The sequence below is a fragment of the Leiobunum rupestre genome, chromosome 2 (assembly GCF_980474605.1).
Source record: "Leiobunum rupestre chromosome 2, qqLeiRupe1.1.hap1, whole genome shotgun sequence".
Classification (NCBI taxonomy): Eukaryota; Metazoa; Arthropoda; class Arachnida; order Opiliones; family Sclerosomatidae; genus Leiobunum; species Leiobunum rupestre.
The window spans coordinates 88,241,725-88,263,626 of record NC_143385.1 but is presented as its reverse complement, the minus strand read 5'-3'; the positions used below and the strand labels follow the sequence as shown (position 1 = coordinate 88,263,626).

The 21,902-nt window shown below is 40.3% G+C and overlaps 1 protein-coding gene across 1 annotated transcript in view; it reads left to right on the top strand.

Annotated features, from left to right (window-relative positions):
- Positions 1-16,133, top strand: part of LOC149960267 (short/branched chain specific acyl-CoA dehydrogenase, mitochondrial-like) — a 39,238-nt gene extending 23,105 nt beyond the window's left edge. The window contains exons 10-11 of the mRNA XM_090166631.1: positions 11,314-11,413; positions 16,007-16,133. Coding sequence (XP_090022757.1) covers positions 11,314-11,413; positions 16,007-16,071 — 165 coding nt within the window. The 3' untranslated portion in view covers positions 16,072-16,133. The remainder of the gene's footprint in view (positions 1-11,313; positions 11,414-16,006) is intronic.
- Positions 16,134-21,902: the final 5,769 nt, after the last annotated feature.

Here is a 21,902-nt window from a genome sequence, read left to right as displayed (position 1 = left end):
GGCGCCTGTAGTAGATTCTTTGAAGTGGAAAACTCTTAATATTCATATTAAAACTAACAAAGATTGGTCAAAAAAGTTGACTGACTTTCCAAAAGCTTCTGAAAACTCATTTAAACAGCTGTTTAATGAAAAAGAAAAAACAAGCTACACTATAATGCTAATTCCTTTCCGGATGTGAATAACGTTTGCGCTATTCGTGCTAATGGTTTCGCTTCCATGAAAAAGAAGAACTATAATATAGTAATTGGATTCTTAAAAAGTAGTGGTGCTGTAATGTTCAGCCATTGCGAATGTCCTGCTGGGTAAGATTATTTTTGATGATGTAAATAAAATTTAGTAATTTAGTTAACGATTCATTTTTTAAACTTATGTATACTTGGGAAATGTCACTATGTTGCAGCCTTATATTACGCAATCCTTGAATATCAAAGTAATGATGAACTTCCCAATGTTACGTGCACCGGTCAGTTGTGTCTATGGATAAATCCTTGGGGAAGTTCAGTGCCTTATCCAAAAGCATTGGATGATGTAGTTGTAGCAAAGCGTATACCAGGAAAAATACAAAAAGAAAAGAATCTATGTAGGGTAAAGTTTGACCCAAGGACTGTGAGTCGTACTCTTGTGCCAGACAAAAGTGTAAGACTATTCGAAAGACTACGCATCAACAAATTAAGTTCAAGTTGCGCTTTTGTAACGAACTTTCAAATAGTGCAATATCATCTGTTCCTAGTCCTCCTAATAATAATAATAATAATAATAATAAAAGCTTTATTTCAGGATATTCCTATCAGTTAGATACTGGTTTACATAGGAGTCCGTGTTATTAATTTAAATTAAATCTAAAATCCAAAACCAAAGAAAGGATAAATAAAATACTACAATTTTGTCACCAATTTTCAATTCGGTAACCATGAAAAAAAGCCCATTCAAAGCTCAACAACGAAGCAAAATGAAAAATGTTGTGCTCTTAGTACGTGTTATGCTGTAACAAGTGAAAATAATATGGCCAGCCCAAGAAAAGCTCTTGGGAACATAAACGTTCTATCAATCAATAGCAAAAATAGTGAGACAGAATCTCTATTTGGAAGAAGTTTCCGCGCAAAGGTTTTTGAAAAAAAATTATCCAACCTTATTCAAGGCAGACAGGAATGCCATTGAACTAAAAACTAGAAATCAATCTTCTAGTGACCAATGGCTCTCTGAGAGAAAAAGCAGGCTAACATCATCAAATTTCAGTATTTTAGCAAAATGCAGCACCGCTCCTGACAAGCGACTTTATTCATTACTGTACAGCGATGATAAAAATAACGGTGAGAAGAAATTTAATAGTCTACCAGCTATTTGCTACGGAAGAGAAATGGAAAATACTGCCCTTTTAAACTATGTGACCCGTAAAAGTGAAGAAGGAAATCCAGTTCAAGTCTCAAAGAGTGGTTTAATAGTGCATAAGAAGCTAAGTATTCTTTTTTGGCTGCTTCCCCAGATGGGCTTGTGTTAGAATATCAAACAAATAGTCAGGGGAACCTTGAGTTGAAATGTCCCCTCTCAAAGAAAAATGAAACTGACAAATGTCTGGAAAACTAAGCTTTTTACCTCTCCGAGGGGACAAAGTCCCCTAGGAGGGGTTATACAACGACCGTGTCTGTCTGTGGGTGGGTCTGTGGGTGGGTCTGTGGGTGTGTCTGTGGGTGGGTCTGTGGGTGTGTCTGTCTGTCAGGACTGCGAACGCGTTCGCATTTTCGGTGCAAAGTGTAATCACTGCGTACGCAGTTTCTCAAAGGGTTGGCAAAACCACCGTGTGACGGTGAGCGTTAACGGATGCATTTGCGGTTTGGTTTGGATGGTGTTTTTTCGCTCACCGTCGTGACGGTTTGGTGTATTACGTTTTTGTTATGTTTATGCGTAGGTTGTGAGTGTTGAATTTGTTGTGTTTGTGTTCTGATGGATGTGCATGTTGAGTCTGTTGTGTTTATATGGGCGTTTTCTCTCCGACTTCTTCTTAATGACTTTGGGACGGACCGAGTGCTGAGTGTAATGCTACCTCTCAACGTCCAATGGCAGGGTTTCCACCAGTTGTACACGGTATTCGTCTTAGTATCAATTTGCGATCGCATCGGGCGGGATTTGAACCCGAGACCCCCTGATTGACAGGCGGACGTTCTACCACAGAACCACCGACACTTGTTACGCCTTATTGAAAATTAGACCTTCAGCTTTATCGGAAGCGTATTTAATAGAGTACGAAATTTTGGTTTAATTGAAATAGAATTGAAATTGAAATTATTGCATCGAAGAAATTCTAATTTAGCGTTTCTCTATTGATTAAAAACAAATGCGCCACCCAGGTTTCGAACCCAGACCATTCGGCTTGGCAGTCGAGCGCTCTACCACAGAACCACCGATAGCTGCTTAGATTCACTGAAATTAAGACAGGCATCGTAAGCATAATAGGTAATAAAGTCTTTTTTTATTAATGAATTTATGAAGGCCTAATCTGGTATTTTTTAAAGGTTAAATCTTGTTTTAGCGCAGTCAGCCGAGATTAGAGGGTTAAAGGGTAGACCCTGTGGGTGGTCCACTTTCTTAACGACCTATATATAGTTCTGTTAATTCAAAGGAGATAATTTAACGTTAATTGCTTTAAAAGCTGGCGGTTAGTCAAGTGGCTTTCTGTGCTTTGTTGATGGTAAGGTTTTTGCTTCTTGTAAATACATTTGGTGTGGATATTTGGATATCTACGATTTCTAACGCAGTCAATGATTTCTTGGGTGTGCGAGTCATTATATGATATTGGAAATTGGACGGCATTGGTCTTTTTCATGTGGTATGCGTCACAACGTCAACAGGAAGTGAACGAGTCGTCCACTACCAGATATCTACGGTATCTTCATCAAGGGCGAGTGTTGAAATAAAATGAGCGTTAAAGATGCGGCAAGTATTTCGTAAGCGAGTAATTCCAAAAAGCCTCTGTAGATATTTCATTAAAATTTGCTTCGTATTATATTTAACTGATAAACTTGTTCTGTAAAAGGGTTTAATTCAATTGTGCATTGTTATAGTACGTCTAACTTACTGTTGTAACTACTTAACTTATGATATTCTGAATAAATTAAAATTGGTCGTTTCGTCTCAATTATTTTAATTATAATTAAAATTTTATACCGGGCGGGATAGAAATGGGTTAATATTTTTAACAAATAACTCTAAATTGCGGAGATATATCTTTAAGTGTTATCTCGAGAAATTAATACCACTAGGGACAATTCTTCCGAGGAGAGGTATATTTTGGCTTGCCAACTTGTTACCTTTGTAAACGTGATGGTAATGTAACGTTAAAAGAGAATCACACATTTTTTTTCAAGTTCAAGGTCAAATAATGATTAAGAACGTACATGGTGTGACTTTTGTATATAACGGAGTCAAGAAAGAGCAGCAGGTTTGCATTTGATTAAGTTTTTTGTGATAAAATGCTTAGTGTATTTCTTAATTTACGCATTTATCCCTGAAAAGATTTTAAAGAGAGTCAAAAGTAAAGTTCCTTTATACGGTGACAATGAAAAGTATATATCTTTCAAAAAAAGGTCGCTTGCGTTCCAAGATGGCTGACGCGCGGTTTACTATATTGCCTATAACTTTGGTTCAATTGTCACAATGATTCGTACGATATATCAATTAAAAGCTACAACCATGCACTATATTTCATTTGATATAATGTTATTAGCTATCGGTAGCCATTTTTGAAATTCCACGCTATTTAAATTGACCCACCCACTTATCTTTTGACAATTTTGAATATTATTCAAAACCCACATACAAATTAAAATATTTGTGTTCATTGACAAATATATTTAAAACATCTTTCATTCGATATATTGTGGAAGAAAATCCAACTAACAGGAGGAAAGATATTTGAAATTTAATGTTTCGAAATTTCAAAAACAAGCTGGTCAAGACCAAAATAAATAAAGCCGGTTGATAAATTAATAAACGAATTAATCCTCCTAGAGATAACAATGACGAAATAAATGCAAAAATTGATATTTTTATGTTAAGTCTTTAGCATTCAAGTTCGCGTCGTCGCCATTTTCCAATATGGACGCCAATTTACAAAATTTTTGTAATAAATACATTTTGGCAACGAATTCGCTTAAAATACAATTTCAGCTGCAAAAGCATTTTTTTTTCTGATTTCTACCAGTTAAAAAATATCGAAGGATTCTTGCGGCGCCATTTTCCAAAATGGCCGCCTGATATTTTTGGAAAATTGATTAAAATGTATTTGTCAATAATGCAAGTTTATTGACATAAAAAACTAATTCTATAACATTTGTATGAGTTTGAATGTTTTAAATTTTCATAACGAAAATTAGTGCACTATCTAAAATTTTGCATTATCCTCGTCGTCACAAGAAATTGAACCCGCATTGTTGCAACTGTTCCCACGACAGTGTGCGCACATTGCTACGCACACAAGCCCACCTTTTTTGCATATGCAATTCGTTTTGCACGATTTTTCGCAACCACAAGTAATCAGCCTCAGAAGATTGTCTGGAGCTGATGAAAGAGTGTTTACAATTGATCTTAAGGTACCATTGTATGTCCGTTGCCATCGCCATTCTTCAGGATTTAAATCGATACCTTTCCATTTCCGTACTTGTAAATATACCCTGTAGGAGTGCTGTTGTGCTGCCGCACTTGTTGGTGGTACTTTCGCTAGTTCAAACTATGATTTGAGAGCTAAGCGTGCTAAAGAACGATTATAAAGCCGTGTTCACACTAGACACTTTGTAACCGTTTTTAAACGGTTTCGAAAGATAAAATTGAACATTTTCGGTGTTAACTGTATTAATAGCCATACGATAAATACATTCGATATCAAAATTTTACAATTCGATCTTTTGAAACCGTTTTAAAACGGTTCCAAAGTGTCTAGTGTGAACGCGGCTTAAGTGCAGTACCTGCAGTCGTTTAAGGTGTCCAATTTTTTACCACCGTAAAACGAAACTAAAAACCTTTCTCCAGCTATGGCTATATCACTGTGTCCGTAAAGTGTAAATATTGAAACTGCTTTTTGTAATTCTTTGTTAATTTCCAAAAGTTTTAGAGTGGTTTTTTTACCCTTTTCATATAGCGCTGAGGTAGTGTCACAACCAGTTACCGCGTGAACGAAAAGAAGATGCTCTTGAAGATTACCTAGTCGGTTTGGAAGATTATAAATTTTAATTAGTGTACTATAAATAGATATCCGATTCGGTAAGTGATACTAAAAGTACGAACAGAGACCATGGTGACAGTGTGTCAGAATTTTTAGCCCGGTGTACCTAGCAACAGGGGCCATACCACCGGAGGCCGATCATCATAGTGCCCTACGCCAGCGTCCCCGAGCCCGGACAGGTGACAAATCCAGCATGGGTAGTAATACACTACTACTGAAGGTCGCACCTTAGACGCAAGCCACTCAACCCAGCAGAAGGTGCAGTAACGGGGGAAAATCCCCACTTCGCACACAGCAGTGGGATTAAGAGTGGATGCTATAGCAACTCCAGCCGAGCTCCTAAAGATGATTTACGGGCACACAGCGGTCCATATAACCCGGCACAACTGGCACCGGAGATCCCAGTGGGCTCCAAAAGGCCGGGAAACAGGACCACCGTGCCCTCATACGGAGGCCCTCCGCCCCACAGCAGGCTACCCAATCCGCCGAGGCGGCCAGTTTGCCTGGACCCTCTCCGTTAGCCTGAGTTTAAGTTCAGTTTCCAGCCCAAACCTGACCGAAGTCGGAGGTGGAGATAGGACCATTTGATCCAGAGGTGGGCAAAAATTGTGAGCGAATTCTGAAATGAACGCTCAGACCTTTTTAATTTGAGTGATCAAGTACAGTAGCGGCGCTAAGGGTGGGCTGAAGTGGGCTTTAGCCCCCCTGCATTTCAGAGAGGGGGCACTTATTTATATTAAAAGGGCCACATATTTATAATTAAGAGGCCACATATTTGCATTTATGAATTTTCTTTATCTCTAGAAATTGGATTTACTGCCAAGAAACGTTTTTCTGGACAAAAATCTTTCAAAATCAATTCGTTTACTCAAGAAGATAGTAGACCATAAAGAGATAGATTCGGGAGGAAGGGAGCAGAAATAGGGACTTGGCAGCATGACGTAGATAATACGTCACCCATGCTTTTTCCAATTGGAAAAAAGGTATACCAGCATGGCGGCCATGGCCAAAGGTACGGCGTGACGTCATGCTGCCAAGGTCCTATTGAGAGAAAGTTGAATTTACAATAGAAAGAAAAGAAAAGGGGAACTTATGGAAAAACCCCAGACATGCTCGTGTCCCCTCCAGATCGGATATAAGGTCAGTAGGGGGTCCAGTAAAGGTGACGAGAGCTGCTTGCTCTTCTCGCTTCCTGGAAAATTTTCGTTTTTTTCGGTTACACCACTTTTGCGAAATATGGTTAATCCAAGGTTCCTGCTAAGGGCCACAAAGTACTTTGCCCACCTGTGAAAAACCTTAGCGCCGCTACTGATCAAGTAAGCTAGTGCTCATTACTGGCGATGCTATTTTCTCTCTCTTAAACTGAACCAGCTCAGGCCGAGCGCCGTGAAATTATCTCAGTCACTGATCGTTCACGGTGCGTTGAGCGAAATCGGCTATTCGACACGCTAGCCTGCTCAATTTGAAGCGCCACGTCCTCTAGTGGCAGGATAATTCGTTCACTAGAAAGCGCTGACGGCGGGCTGAGTGAGATCGCGCCGAGAGAAGCGATAGTTTTTTAACGCACTGAGCGACGGGATAGTCATTTTCCAGGAATTCGCTCACAGCGCGGTGAGAAAAAATTATACAAATAATATTTTATTGTCGATTTTTTTAATCAATGTACTTTTTTATGAAATAATTTATAAGAAATTAAACTTTTTTCTCACAGCGCTTTGAGCAAATTCCGGGAAACAGTCTACCCCGTCGTTCAGTGGGATGAGAAATTCCAATGTTAAAAAACTAGCGCTTCTCTCGGCGCGATTTCACTCAGCCCGCCGTCAGCGCTTTCTAGTGAACGAATTATCCCGCCGCTAGGGGAAGCGGTGCTTAAAATTGAGCAGGCTAGCGCCTCGATCACCCTGAGCTGGCTCAATTTCTCTTTCTCGCTTAACAAGACCAACCAACCTTCGTATTTGAAGTGCTCACTCGTTTCGAGAAGATTTTCTAAAATGAACGCTCACAATGTTTGCCCACCTCTGATTTGATCAGAGCTAACATCTCCAAGTGCGCCACCGTCCTTATGGGTTAGAAGAGCCGGACCCCGACACCCCGGTAAAGCCACCAGGTATTGCACACTCTAACCCATTTACGGCCAGACTATGGTGACAGGAATATTATTTTTTAGCACTACGCTAATTGCAGTAACCACAATAAGTCGGTCGGCGTCCTCTTGTGCCCCCCCCCCCCCTCCGATGGCCGTTAAATTTAAATGAGGTTCTGAGCGCCAGACGTCCCTAGCGTGCCGGGAAGACGTCACGAAAATCTACTCCTTTTAAAATTCATTCCAGTTAAAAATCGCAAAACCTTGGTAAAAGATACCCAGCTAGGTAACCAAAATAAAAAAAGCCGTCGAAAAAATCATTCGAAAGTAATTTTGTAGCTGAAATTGTATTTTTAGCGATTTTCGCTGCCAAAATATAAGCTTAAATTAGCGTCCATATTGGAAAATGGTGATGACTCGAACTAGAACGCTAAAGACTTAACATAAAAGTATAAATTTTTGCATTTATTTCGTCATTGTTATCTCTAGGCGGATTAATTCGTTAATTAATTAATCAACCGGCTTTATTTATTTTGGTCTTAACCAGCTGGTTTTTTAAATTTCGAAACATTAAACTTCAAATATTTTTCCTCCTGTTAGTTGGATTTTCTTCCACAATATCTCGAATGAAAGATATGTCTAAATTATATTTGTTAATGGACACAAATATTTTAATTTGTATGTGGGGTTTGAATAATATTCAAAATTGTCAAAAGAAAAGTGGGTGGGTCAATTTAAAAAGCGTGGAATTTCACAAATGGCTACAGATAGCTAATAACATTATTTCAAATGAAATATAGTGCATGGTTGTAGCTTTTAATTGATGTATAGTACGAATCATTCCAACAATTAAAACCGAAGTTATAGGCAATAAAGTAAATCACGCGTCGGCCAACTTGAATGGCCGCCATCTTGGAACGCAAGCGTCCTTCAGCTTGGGACTTTCAGTATATTGTTTCTAATGGTAAGTACTATTTCTACTCCAAAATCCAGCTTTTACCTAAAATTCCCCGTATACGACCCATTTTTATTTTATGTCCTGGCCTAGTTACCGAAAGGGGGAAGGTGAGAGATATTGCGGGGAATATCCCAATCAAACGTGAGAATTAAATCTAGGTGACGGGTAGGACGAGTATTATGTTGGCGCAATTTACAACTAGATACCGTGTTGAGAAGACGAGCCTCAATAGAACGCACACCTTTGGTAGTAGTGAAAGAAGGCCAATCAATAGCCGGAGCATTAAAATCGCCTAATAAGGCGGTCCGCTAACTTGCTGGCTCTCTCTACCGTTCCCACGAGCTTCTGGAAAAAGTCAGTCGGTGATTTGGGACTACGGTAACAACATATTATAAGAATTAAGGAGGAAGCAATTCTAAATTGGCAAGCTAAGATATTCGGGGAGGTAAGGGAGCGATTGAGAGAAACGGCAAGCCACGGACGACAGTACAATATACATCCACCACATTTGGTTAAGTCACAGTCTGCTCTAAACGCGTCGTAACCATCGATATGAAAAAGTTCAGGGCCCATATCCTTCCGAAGCCAAGTTTCAGTGATAGCAATGAGATCGGTGATACGTTCCCAGGCGAGTAAGCGTAGTTCAGACAGTTTGCTCAGTAACTAGCCAGTGTTCGTGGAAAGAAAGTTCAAAGATCCACTAGTTTTAGGGATGAACGGAGAGGCGCCAGGATTTAAAACCGATAGCGCCACAGTGCGAGGAGTTGGATGGGAGTAAGATGCGTTTGAAGTTGAAGGGAGCACAGACGAGGGAAGCCGCACAGGATTACTTAACGAGGGTGCGGCTGAAAAAAGTTTTTGGAAGGAAGCCGAGTACTATCGGAGCATGGAGGTCTGTGCGTCGATGAGTTATAGATCGCATTAGGCGGATAGAGGAGACCATAACCTGGCGGAGGAAACGAAGGTGGTTGGTACGTGTAGTTAGCCGCCGAGGAATGTGGGGGGTGCTGGTGGTAAGTCCTGTCACTTGGTTGCGTAGAGAGAGAATCACGGGAAGGAGACAAATTCACGACAGTATTATTCCGAATAACTAGGCCAGATTCACCTCTGGCAACGCGGCTATGTAGTTCTTCTAAGGCACGGCGATAGTCAGCTAGCGGTTTCGGGGTTTGATCAATACGAGCGGAATAACTATAATGCGAGTTAGTAGAGCGTCGACTTTTGATAAGCCCAAGGAAAGCCCGTTTTGCAGCCATGTGCGGAAACACGATAAGGAAGGGATGAGGTCGTTCTCCTGCGGCTGGGGTTCTAGCGCCAAGTCGGTAATACGGTAGGTTAGTGGGAACCCTAATCGACGCAAAGAGCTCAACCAGTATTCCAAGTTCGTCTTCAGGCGAAAGATCCTCAGGTACACCAAAGAGAATGGCGTTGAGCCTTCTTTTCTCCACGGCCAGGTCCTCCAAAGTGACAAAGTCGGAAGTAGGAGGGGGCAAAGGGGTTTGCAGCTTATCGGTTATTTTCGACAGAAGAGACTGTTCCATGGCATCAAAGGTGGCTTTGAGTGACGAGGCCAGTGTATTGACATCGCCCGCGAGGGAGTCAATCGAGGTACCAATTTGGTGATAGCGAGATCTAAGTTGTCGATGCGCCGAGAATGATCAGCTGTGGCGATGTGAAGAGCATCCTGTGCGTTTTTCATACTGTCGAAAGCCGTTTTCAAGTCTGCTTCAAATTGATAAATTTTTAGAGCAGTGAGGGCCAACTTAGCTCTATCAGTGGCAGTCCAGTAACTGCTGGCCGAGGTCCGAAATAGTTTGGCCAAGGACAGTATCTACTGTCCTTGGTTTGGCGAATAGAAGCATTGTTGTCATCGGAGACAACAAAGTTAGAAATTTTGCCTTCAAGGTCGTCCACTTTTTTTGTAATTCTTGGAAAGAAATACGAAGGAACACATTGCAGCGTGAACAAAGCCAGTGAAAGCGGGAATCGTTGACTACCCCCTAGTTTATATTGTCGGGTATATATACACAGGGGGCGTGATACCACCCACCGCAGTCCTCACATTTTATGCTATTAGACCCTTCTTGTATTGTACCCTCACACGGTTTACAGATGGAGGGGTCGTATCCTCTGGTGGGGTGATGACGGTTGTTTTTCTCGGATTTACGCGGGGAGGCATAGTAGCGAAACGAACAGAGAAAGCACACACGGTGAAGCAAGGCTTAGCAGCGCGATTACTTTAGATAGCAATTAACGTTAGAATTAAGCAACTTGCCTGAAAATAAGCATTGCCAGTGTGAAGAGCGACCAAAACTGAGGCAAGAGCTGAAAGGGGAATCGAGAAAAACATAAAACAGCTAACGGAAAGCGCGAAATAGCAGGAGCAAAAAGAAAGCGACCGAGTGCGAGCTGTTTCAAATCATCAACCCAATTTTCAAAATACATTTTATATTTTGCATTTTGAAAAAAAAAAGCATTTTGAACAACCCTAAGTGATGTTTTTCTTGTTAATCATGTAAAAACTCGTGAAATGCCTTTCAGAAGAAAAAGAAATGAGGGGCAAAATACATTATACAGTGAATTTCTAAAAGTCACATTGCTAAAATATGGTCTCTAAACTAATGAATTTGAATATATTAAGTACTAATTTTAACACTTATTTGAATTTATAGCAATGGTGTTGAAATTTGACTAAATACTACCAAAGTATCATGAATTAATCAAGCAATTAATAAATTAAAATAAACCAATTTATTAAAACGACACACCAATTTAAAGAAACTGAACACTGTATAGAATGATAATGGAATTTGGCAAACCGATTATAGATTACAGTAAATAAAAAGCTACCGTTATTGTTAAAACACAATGTTCAAACATCCAACTTCAACCCATAGTGTATAAAAAGTCATTGTTTTTAATCTTGTATGCTTCTGTGATTTAATGGAAAAATTACACTCATTGAGCCTGTGAAAGTACAAGTTTCATTATGGCCTAGATATATGAATTTCTCATAGGACATATTTAAATACTTGTGTTATTATTTAATTTATTTAGCTAGCTTGTACATTGACTTCTAAATGTATTGACTGGATGGGAGGTGTTGGATTTACCAAAGATTATCCAATTGAAAAATACTATCGCGATTGTAAAGCAGGCAAGTACATGTTAATATTCCATTGTGTATCTCTGCGACCTTCAAATTTAGTTTATTTGACTGAGGGGGCACACACTAATTTATTTCCACCCATGAAATATATACTTATCCCATATAATATAATTAATATAAAATAATTCAGGGTGACAATATATTTTAGAAGAAAAATTGACAGTCGATTTAGTGGGATATTATAGAAGCTAGGAGCAACAAACACAAGGGGAACGCAGCTAGCCTTTAAACAAGCTAACGAAGGGTTGTGTACGAATTTCATTGGACGAGCCCACGAGCCTTTACGCTGAACGCTTTACGGGCGGGGGGAAGACAATTTCTGAATTTTCCCCTTCCGACGGCAGCAGGCGCTAAAGCGTCTAGCCAATGAAAAATGTACACAAGAAAATCCACGACTTTTGACGGGTTGCGTTCTCCTTGTGTGGGGTATTGTGTTTGTTGCTCCTAGATAGAAGTAATATTGGTGAAAATAAAGAAAAAATCTTCTTTTGACATTATTAGGAAATATAAGGTTCAATATTAATAAAATAATACGTATGAGTCATTCCACTTCAAATCAACCCGGTCCATACCACTCAGTCACCGAATTTGATGAAATTATCTGAGCAGGTGCACTTATGGGTAAAACTAACCCCTGTAAAGCAAAAGTTCTGAAAAAAATGTTTATGGAAGTTATAGGGTAAAAAAGTTTTTTGCAATTTTCCGAAAATTCATTGCACCCAAACAATAAAATAGCTATAACTGCAGCTTTAAAAGAGATAAAAATGTCACAAATGACTTATTTTTAAGGTAATGAATCCCTTAACACACCATATTATTTTTAAAAAATTTCAAAAATTTGAAATTTGAAATTAGGAAGTCACTTATTCGCGGATCCCCAAAATAACTATATTTAGAGAAAAAAAAATTTTTTTTGACCTCTATCGACGTATTTGGTCATAATACATTTTCTGTTAAAATATTTTCTAGGGGATTTACTTTCAACGGAGTTACAACCAAAATACGGCACCCCCAGTGCAAACAATTTTGGGTTTTAAAATTTTTCATACTTTAATTTATTTTTCCTTGGGACAACCGAATGATCTAGGTTATTGTTTTACTTTTATAACCTACCCAGAGGTGTACTTCACGAGATATAAAAAAGTAGATGTTATTATTTTTGGAAATTTTATTGCACAAGTTCAGTTTCTTTACGCTGACTCAAACCACCAATGGACTGAATTCAAATAACATGTTATTTGAATTCAGTCCATCGGTGGTTCGTGTTAGCTTAACTTTTTGTTTAAATTTATTCTCCACCACTATTCCCCCGATTCGCTTTAACGTTGCTAGGCGACGTCTTTTGAAATTTTTTTATTGTTAGGCTTAGTTTTTCTTAACGGTTTATTAGCCCCTCGCCAGATTCCCTGCGCAGTACTGATGAGCCTCAAATAAACCGGTCTATTGTTGGTAATTCTGGAATTTTGGTTTATTTTTGTATAATTATTATATTGTTTTCGACTCGAAGGCCTATCTCGCCCGATTTTCGCATCTCGAAGACCTATCTATCTCGTTGGTTTTTAATTTAATTTATTTTAGGGTTTATCTTTTTCCCCTTTCGTGATGGATTTTTTACTTTTTCGCGATTTAATATGTTATCACTTTCTTTACGATAGGTTTCACTAGCTGCTCCAAAGTTTGTTAATTTTTTTTCTAGCGTCGTCGGTTTCTTGTTGTCTTCTAAAATTTCAGTCAAAAAGCTTTTCTCTAATCGTAATGGCTGTTGCGCAAAATTATTTTGGTGTTCTAAATGACGAAGTATGTTCTATTGATGATGAAGGCGAAGAGTGGTCTGAAAAGACTAATCGAAAATACTATGTAAGGTCAGATTTCGCCATAGAGGAAGCTTTGCTGATTACCATCAGAACTGGACATAAAAAGTGGCAAAATATTTGTCAAGTTCACGCAAATTCTTACTTGTATCATTATGAAAAAAGGCAAGACAAATTTAAAAAAAAACTAGAGACCAGTGACAATGGATGCACATTATAAATCAAAGCGACTTGACCTTGAATTCATGCCACTCCCGGAATGAAGCTTTGTACAGACTGCCGGAAGTTCATCACTAAAATGGAAACATTGACTGAGTTTAAAGACGCTGATAGTAGTGAAACGGAATCAACCTTAACTACAACTGTTTCTCAAGGGACAGATTTCACATTGGAAGAATCACTTTTCAGTTCGCCGAAGTCATATCTTTCCAAAGTCAATGAGTCGTTAGAAATAATTGGTGAGTCTCCTGTGAAGAAACAAAATTTAATGAAGGTGAAAAGCTATCCTTCCAAAAAACTAAAATTTATTGAATCCGTTTACGAGAAAGCTTTCGACCGGGTTAGAGGCGGATCTGATGTGCATGAAAGTTCAATTGCAGAACAAAATGACTTGGAACAAATGATTAATCAGCTGAAACACAAATTTCATAAATCAGAACGTAGAAGCGACCAAATCCAAGTTTTAACTGTTTTACCTAAAGGTTGGAGTGCATCCAAGATTCCACAATAATTTGGAGCAACGAATTATATGATAAGACGTGCAAATAAATTGGTAGAAGAAAAGAGCATTTTAAGTACACCCAACCCCAATCCTGTAAGAAGTCTCGATCAGAAGGTAGTGGACATCGTGAAAAATTTCTACGAAAGCGAGGAGTGTAGCGGCCAAACGCTACCAGGCAAGAAAGATTTTAAAAGCTTTCGCGAATTTGGCCAAAGAGTACATAAACAAAAGACTCATTTTATGCAATTTGAAGGAATTATATCAACTGTTTAAGACATTGCATTGCGAAATACAAATATCCTTCTCTAAGTTTTCCGAATTAAGACCCACTCCACTTGTGTTTGCAAGTATCATCAAAATGTCAAGCTCAACAGAGGAGTGTTTTATGAAAGAGTGTGACGAATGCCCAGGCTTTTACGATTTCAAAAACTACCTCGAAAACATCATCGAAGAGGAAAATATCGACACAGTCACTATCAGACAATGGGTAAACGTGGACAGAAGCACTGGAAATATATTTTAAAAAAAACGCTTTGAAAATCTAGAGGAGCTTCTAACACATGATCCCATCGCTAAAGAGCAATCGATGTATTTCCAACAAAGAAAAGCGTCCCTGGTGCCTGGCGAAGTTCTCATTATCGGAGACTTTTCTGAAAATTGTACGTTTTTGGCGCAAGACGCAATTCAGTCTTTCCACTGGGGGTCAGATCAAGTAACTATCCATCCATTTGTTTGCTATTACAGAGAGTACTCCGAAGGACCAGTGAGTGGCTCATGTGAATTATGTGGTTATCTATGACAGCATGAAACACGGTGCTACATCATAAGAATTATGTGTTCTTCACCAACACGGACCAAGGCCATCGTCCACGTTCAAGAGGTCAAGTATCTCGGTGTTACTTTAACTGCCACGCTCTCGTGGGGTGTCCAAGTTTCTATGACTGTCTCTAGGGCCCACCGAGCTCTCGGCTTCCTCAGCCGAACCCTCCAAGGCTGTTCCTTTCCCACCATAGCATCGGCCATAAAAACCTACGTCACTCCGATTTTGAAAACCGGCCAATCCTATGTTATCCCCTATCTGAAAACTAAGCTTCGGAAGCACGCATTTGTTCCCTCCTCCATCAAGGACTGGAACTCTCTGAAGTCCCTGCCAAACCGTGTAAACTTCACACGTGAACTTCAGAAATATCTAGGTCAGCTTAGAGCTGACCTTCTCTTTTGTCGGAATTAAAATACTTTAGAACTTAGAACCGTTAACCGAACAAAGAAGACACAGGACGGATTTCCCGTAGAGATGTACTCTTAATTGCTAACCCTACAACAACAAAAGGCAGATTGTGGAAGCTACCAACTGAAGAATGAAAAATTTTAAAACCCAAAATTGCTTGCACGGGGGGTGCCGTATTTTGGTTGTAACTCCGTTGAAAGTAAATCCCCCTAGAAAATATTTTAACAGAAAATGTATTATGACCAAATACGTCGATAGAGGTCAAAAAATAATTTTTTCTAAATATAGCTATTTTGGGGATCCGCGAATTAGTGTCTTCAAATTTAAAATTTTTAAACATAATAATATGGTGTGTTAAGGGATTTTGTTTTTATCTCTTTTAGAGCTGAAGTTATAGCTATTTTTTTGTTTGGGTGCAACGAATTTTCGGAAAATTGCAAAAAACTATTTTACCCTATAACTTCCATAAAACGTTTTTTCCGCACTTTTGCTTTACAGGGGTTAATTTTACCCATAAGTACACCTGCTCAGAAAATGTCATCAAATTCGCTGACTTGAGTGGTATGGACCTGGTTGATTTGACGTGGAATGACTCGTATGCTTTTAGAGAAAATCTGGTTTCATCACAAAAATTTTAAAACATCAGAGACTTGACAATTATATTATTTTTATAGGTAAATTTATATTTCTATAACTCTGTAGTTTTTAAAAAAACATCATGGTAAATACAAAAAAATCCCAATAAATAGGAAAATGTTCCTTATTACAATGAACGGTTCTATTACCATGTTTTTACTTTATTAATAAATTTTTCTTATCAGGTACAATATACGAGGGAACAAGCAACATGCAACTAAATACTATTGCAAAGTGTTTAATTAAATAAAATGAAAATATTTTTTATATTATTTAATACTTTATGCAAATAAATACTTTTTTTGTATTCTTTTTCTATGGTTTTTGTAGTTTATAACTGAAAACATCATAAAATAGTTATATAATCATGAATTTATTTATTTTACTCATGACCCTTACTTCTGTTGAATTTTTCCCTCGCAACAGAACACAGTGGCCATCCACTGTAGCCAACATGGTCAGTGGCCAATAATATTGTATAATTAGTAGGCCAAATGGATAGCCCCTATCTTAATAGACCTAACTCCCAAGGGCACCAGTGTAGGCTAGTATATAAAAGGAGAAGTCACAGAGAGGTTAGGGGCAGAATAGTATAGAGAGATGGGAAACAGTGGTTAGTAGCAGTCAGGAGTTTGTATGGGAGTTGTTAACTCCCAGCTAGTCTGCTAGTTAATTATTGTATTTCCCCCCAGTGGCTGCAAGGTTACATTCCTTTCCTGTGTTGAGAATAGTTAACAGTTATTAGTCTCTTATAATTATTGTGTAGTTCGTTCTAAGGCCTTCGAAGACACGTTACCCACCCTTCTAGAGTAACTATATCACATTCATAGACCCCCAGAGCAGTATCGTCGAAGTAAAGATTGATATTTGACTCATTTTCAAATATTTCGTTTATGGCTCTCTGAAATTCATCTAGTGCATTATTCAAGCCATAGGGTAAAAACAAATAACGATACTATCCCCACGTCATCGCGAACGTTGCTAGATACGGCGACTCTTCTACCGACGGTAAATGCCAGAATCCGCCTTTCGTGTCTAACAGCATAAAGATATGACATCCCTAAAGTCCCACCCTAGAGTTCGGTGTTGGAATTGGGTAATATGTGGATGGATAATCAGTGGCGTAGCTAGGGGGGGCGGTCTGCCCCGAGTGCCACCGATTTGGGGGTGACACCCGGCCATGAAAAAAATAAAACCTTTCACAAACTAGAGACTAGTAAGTATCACACCGTGGTATCCACCCCGGGTGTCACCCATGCTAGCTACGCCACTGCGGATAATTACTTTATTCAATTGCCTTGGATCTAGGCAAACTCGTTATCTTGTTTGGCTTCTCTATTACCACCATGTTGCTAACTCATTCTGTTGGCGTATCAACCTTTGCTATGACCTTTAACTACTCCATCCGCCAGAAAGGTGCAGCTGACTCTGGCATCGCGCATACTTTCCATATGACGATCCTCTTCTCCCACCCCCGCGGGAGATGGCCAGTCTGGTGGAAATGAGCTTGTGGAATATCTATTTAGCACCAAGCTTAATATTCTTAACAAGAACAATGAACCAAGTTTTGTTACAATTAACAGAAGTTAAGTCATTGATCTTACACTGTATACAGTGTCCAATGAACTGTCTCTGTCGGATCATAGGCACATATGTCTTGGTCAAACTGAGGTTCGCAATCCCAGACTCACAAATAGGTCTGGTTATAAGAAAGATGTAATTTTCTACCTTAAGGATGATAAGCCAAAGCTTTCATCGGATTGGTAGACTTCGCAAAGAAACTAGAAGGCTTTTCAACAAAGCTAAGAGGTCGGGAGATTGGGCTGCCTATAAGCAGACCCTCACTAACTACCATAAGGCTATCCGTGATGCTTAAAAAGCTTCGTGGAGGAACTTCTGTGAGAACATATCAGATACCAACCTAGCACTTCGACCAGAGGTCCATTGTGCAGCCCCAGCCTTTTAAACATGGACAAGCCCGGTCTCTGAAACGAAGCACAAGATTTGCTTCGCCGGGATGTTGGAAAGATCACTCGTTTCCAGCCTATGCATACCAAGGTACTCAAACCTTGCAGTCGCATATTATTATTATTAATAATAATAATAATCAGCTAAGGCCTAAGTCTTCAAGCGACTTTTGAAGCCATTAATTCAGGTGGCCGGGTTACAATGCGTAGGAGGGTGGTGACAAGCCCTGCAAGCCACGCGATCGAGCCACCAGCTCCCTACACTAACTATTACCGTTAACCTCGACAAGTTTTTATGGAAGGGGAAATCGAAGAACTCGGGGGAAAACCCCTTAAACCAGTGGGGAGAGAACTTGCAAACTCAACGCAGAAGGAGTTGTTCTGAGTTTTCACCCAGTGCCACAAGCTGGGATCGAACCCGGCTCCTCTTGCTGCGAGGCGAAAGTGCTAACCACTCCACCACCCCACATTAGTATAAGTTGGGTGGTTGGGTTAGACCCAACCTAGCCAGGGCCGTGCTTAGAGGTATCGCGGCCCCGGGCGAAACTGTGTAGCGGCCCCCCAGCATATACATCCCTATGGTAAAATTTTCGCGGCCCTGGGCGACCGCCCTGCTCGCCCCCCCCCTAAGGACGGCCCTGAACTTAGCACTTCGACCAGAGGTCCATTGTGCAGCCCCAGCCATTTAAACATGGAAAAGCCCAGTCTTAGAAACGAAGCGCAGGATTTGCTTCGCCGGGATGTTGGAAAGATCACTCGTTTCCACTCTATTCATAAAAGGCCCAGGAATAAACTCCTTGGCCTGCCTCTGACCCTCCGTCTCAAGCCAAATCTTGACCTGTCTCTCAGCCATAGCGCCATGCATGGCTAAGAAACCAGGCCATTGGGTATTGGAATAGCAGTTTCAGCACCTAAGAACCTAGCCTCCGCACCCTCCTTGGCCAGAGTGTCGACCATTTCCATGTCATGATGCCCCTTATGACCAGGCACCCAATATAGTTGAACCCTATTATGGGTGCCCAGTTCCGAAAGGAGATCCAAACATCTAAGAACGAGCTTAGAAGTAATACTAAACTGATTAAGAGCCTTAAGGGCAGCCTGACTGTCCGAGAAAATCTGAATAGTCTTGCCCCGATACTTCTTTTTAAGACAGAAGTCTACACAGAAGCAGATGGCTGAAATCTCAGCCTGAAAAACCGTAGCAAAAACGCCAAGGCTCTCAAAGAAGCAAAACTTCTTAGTCTGACCATAAACTCCATCACCCACCCCTGAGTGAGACGTGGAGCCATCCGTGAACCAAACAATTTTGACCTTGGTTCCAAACACTGTCCGCCAGACCAGTCTAAACGACTTGGAAAGTAAACACTAAACTGCTTTTCAAAGTGTATCTTTGTAGCCATGTTGTCAGAACCCATCAATAAGATCGGTAAGTGACCAGAATATTGGCGAAACAATTTGGTGTGGCTGCACTCCTAATTAGCAGGCATCCACCAACCATTAAGCAGTAACCGATAGGCACTCATAATTGAAACGCAACGTTATAAAAATCAGTAGCGGCGCTAAGGTTTTTTCACAGGTGGGCTAATTATTTTGTGGCCCCTAAGAATTTTGTGACCCTTAGCGGGAACCTTGGATTGACCATATTTCGCAAAAGTGGTAAAATCGAAAAAACCCAAAATTTTCCAGGAAGCGAGAAGAGCAAGGTCGTTTTATTGTTGCGGCTCTCGTCGCGTTTTCCCGACCCCTACTGACCTTGTATCCGACCTGGAGGGGACACGTGCATGCCTGGGATATTTCCCTAAATTCCCATAAGCCCCTTTCTATTCAACTTTCTCTCAATTTCCGCTCCCTTCCTCCCGAATCTATATGTTTATGGTCTACTACCTTTTTGAGTAAACAAATTTATATTGAAAGATTTTTTCAGAAAAAGGTTTTTGGCAATAAAACAAATTTCTAGAGATAATGAAAATTCATAAATTAAAATATGTGGCCTCTTAATTATGAATATGTGGCCCCTCTCAGAAATGCAGGAGGGCTAAAGCCCACTTCAGCCCACCCTTAGCGCCGCTACTGATAAAAATGTATCTTTCTTATATATATATATAAAATTGAATGTGACTCGTGGCGCGCGCCAATGTAAAACACGCGTTTTAAAAGTTAGTTGTTATTAAAATATTAAACTGAACGGTTACTGTAATTTTTTTTCAAAAATTCGTATTATGCCTAACGTGAAAAAATACGGAAACCCATCCTAAGGCGTTCTGAACTTTCATTGCATGCATAAAACCGTCTTGTTTATATCTCAAGAAGTAGCAAGTTTATTTGGTATCGACTTAACTCCTAATTTTAAGAACCATTTATGCTCTCCCACCTACGCCATAAGATAAAACGTGCGGGTCGCTAATTTCTTCATGGTGCCGAAACCCGGGAGTTAATCGATACGATAATTTAAACTAGAATATTGACCGTCCCGAAAGTTCGCGCTACTTAGTGAATCAAAGAGTGTTCAAGGAATGCCACCGACATCGGTAACGAACGCAGCGCTTCATCAACAGCTTCAGAGCTTTTTCGCGCAGGGATCCAATATTCTACCCTGTTCGACAAGCGTTAGTGTAGGAGGGTCAACAACGGTACACCCCGGCAGCGTGTTTTCTCTCGGAACGATGGCACAAACCCTTTCCCCCCAGCCAAATAGAAATACCCCGACGATCAGCGGACCAACCGTGAACGTACCTACGAGCGAAGGACAACTTCCAGGAACAACGGGACAAGGGCCAAGTTTTTTCCCCTCGCAATACACAAATAACATCACCAACCTTGGATCGGGCCCTCACGCGGCTCAACTGAATTTACCGCAGCAGTTTCCCATTGTAACTGGCATGAAATTACCTGAATACAAACTCAAAAGGTTTTCGGGAGATAATACGCAATGGACAGATTTCTGGGCAATATTCGAAATCACGGTAGACAAACAGCCAATGGAAAATAAACTCAAATTGTTATATTTACGATCGTATTTAGAGGGAGCTCCAGCTAACGCGATAGCTAGTCTCGAGCTAACTAACAGCAACTACGAGATCGCGGTAAAATTTCTGAAGAACAGATACGGAAGAAATGTCGAAGTAATTTGATTACACGTCATTAATTTTAAAAAAATGCAGCCTGTAAGAGACGTATCGGACGTATTTGGTTTGCGAAATCTGTACGACCTCTGCGAAGTAGAGATTTCCGCGTTGGAATCATTAAGATCGAACTTCAAGGACAAGGAATTCGGTCCAGTGCTGTGCCCTCTGGTCGTCGAGCTTTTACCAGTAGAAAAAACCCTGGAATATAGCCGTAGAAGAGATTGGGACGTCAAGGAACTGCTTTCAGTATTCCAACGCTAAGTCGAGACCAGAGAGAGGGCCAGCTTGTATATGAGCAACGCTAGCAGCGGATCAACCGCAAATAGGTCAGGGCAATCCGAACAACGCTCAAACTACGGAGTTCATGGCAGAAGTAACCAGAAAGGAAGGGGAGGATCCCAATCGTCAACCGGGAGCTTTAATTAGGAGCGGGACAGAGTAATAAATCGCTACGATGCATTTTTTGCACACGTACAAACCACAAGACCGACAATTGCTAAGAAGAGAGCAATAATCAGCTCCCAAGGTCGATGTGTTATTTGAATGCAAAAAAATGTAGTAAGCGCCACATCACGGCACTTTGCGAAGAACGAAAAGGGGGTAACAGAGGAGCTGGAAAAACGCCGAAAGAAAGAAACGAAAACCAGAACGACAAGGAGGATTCAGGAAATACGCTGTCGAAACCCATAACTGCGGGGCAGCACCTAGCCCCTACTAACTCAGCCCCTGGCGCCATACTTCTACAAACCGCGAGAATTCAAATCGTAGGAAGTGAAAGAACCATGACCTTGCGCTGTCTCTTTGACGGAGGCAGCTAGAGAAACTTTATAAGGAGGGACATCTCTCAACAGCTAGGCCTGGAGGAAGATGGCGAAGAAAATCTACTAGTTCACGCGTTCGGGCAGCAAGAGCCGAAGATAGTAACCTGCAACAGGGTCCAGGTCATTTTACACAGTTGGGTCATTCCACGTGTAATCATCTAGTGATGC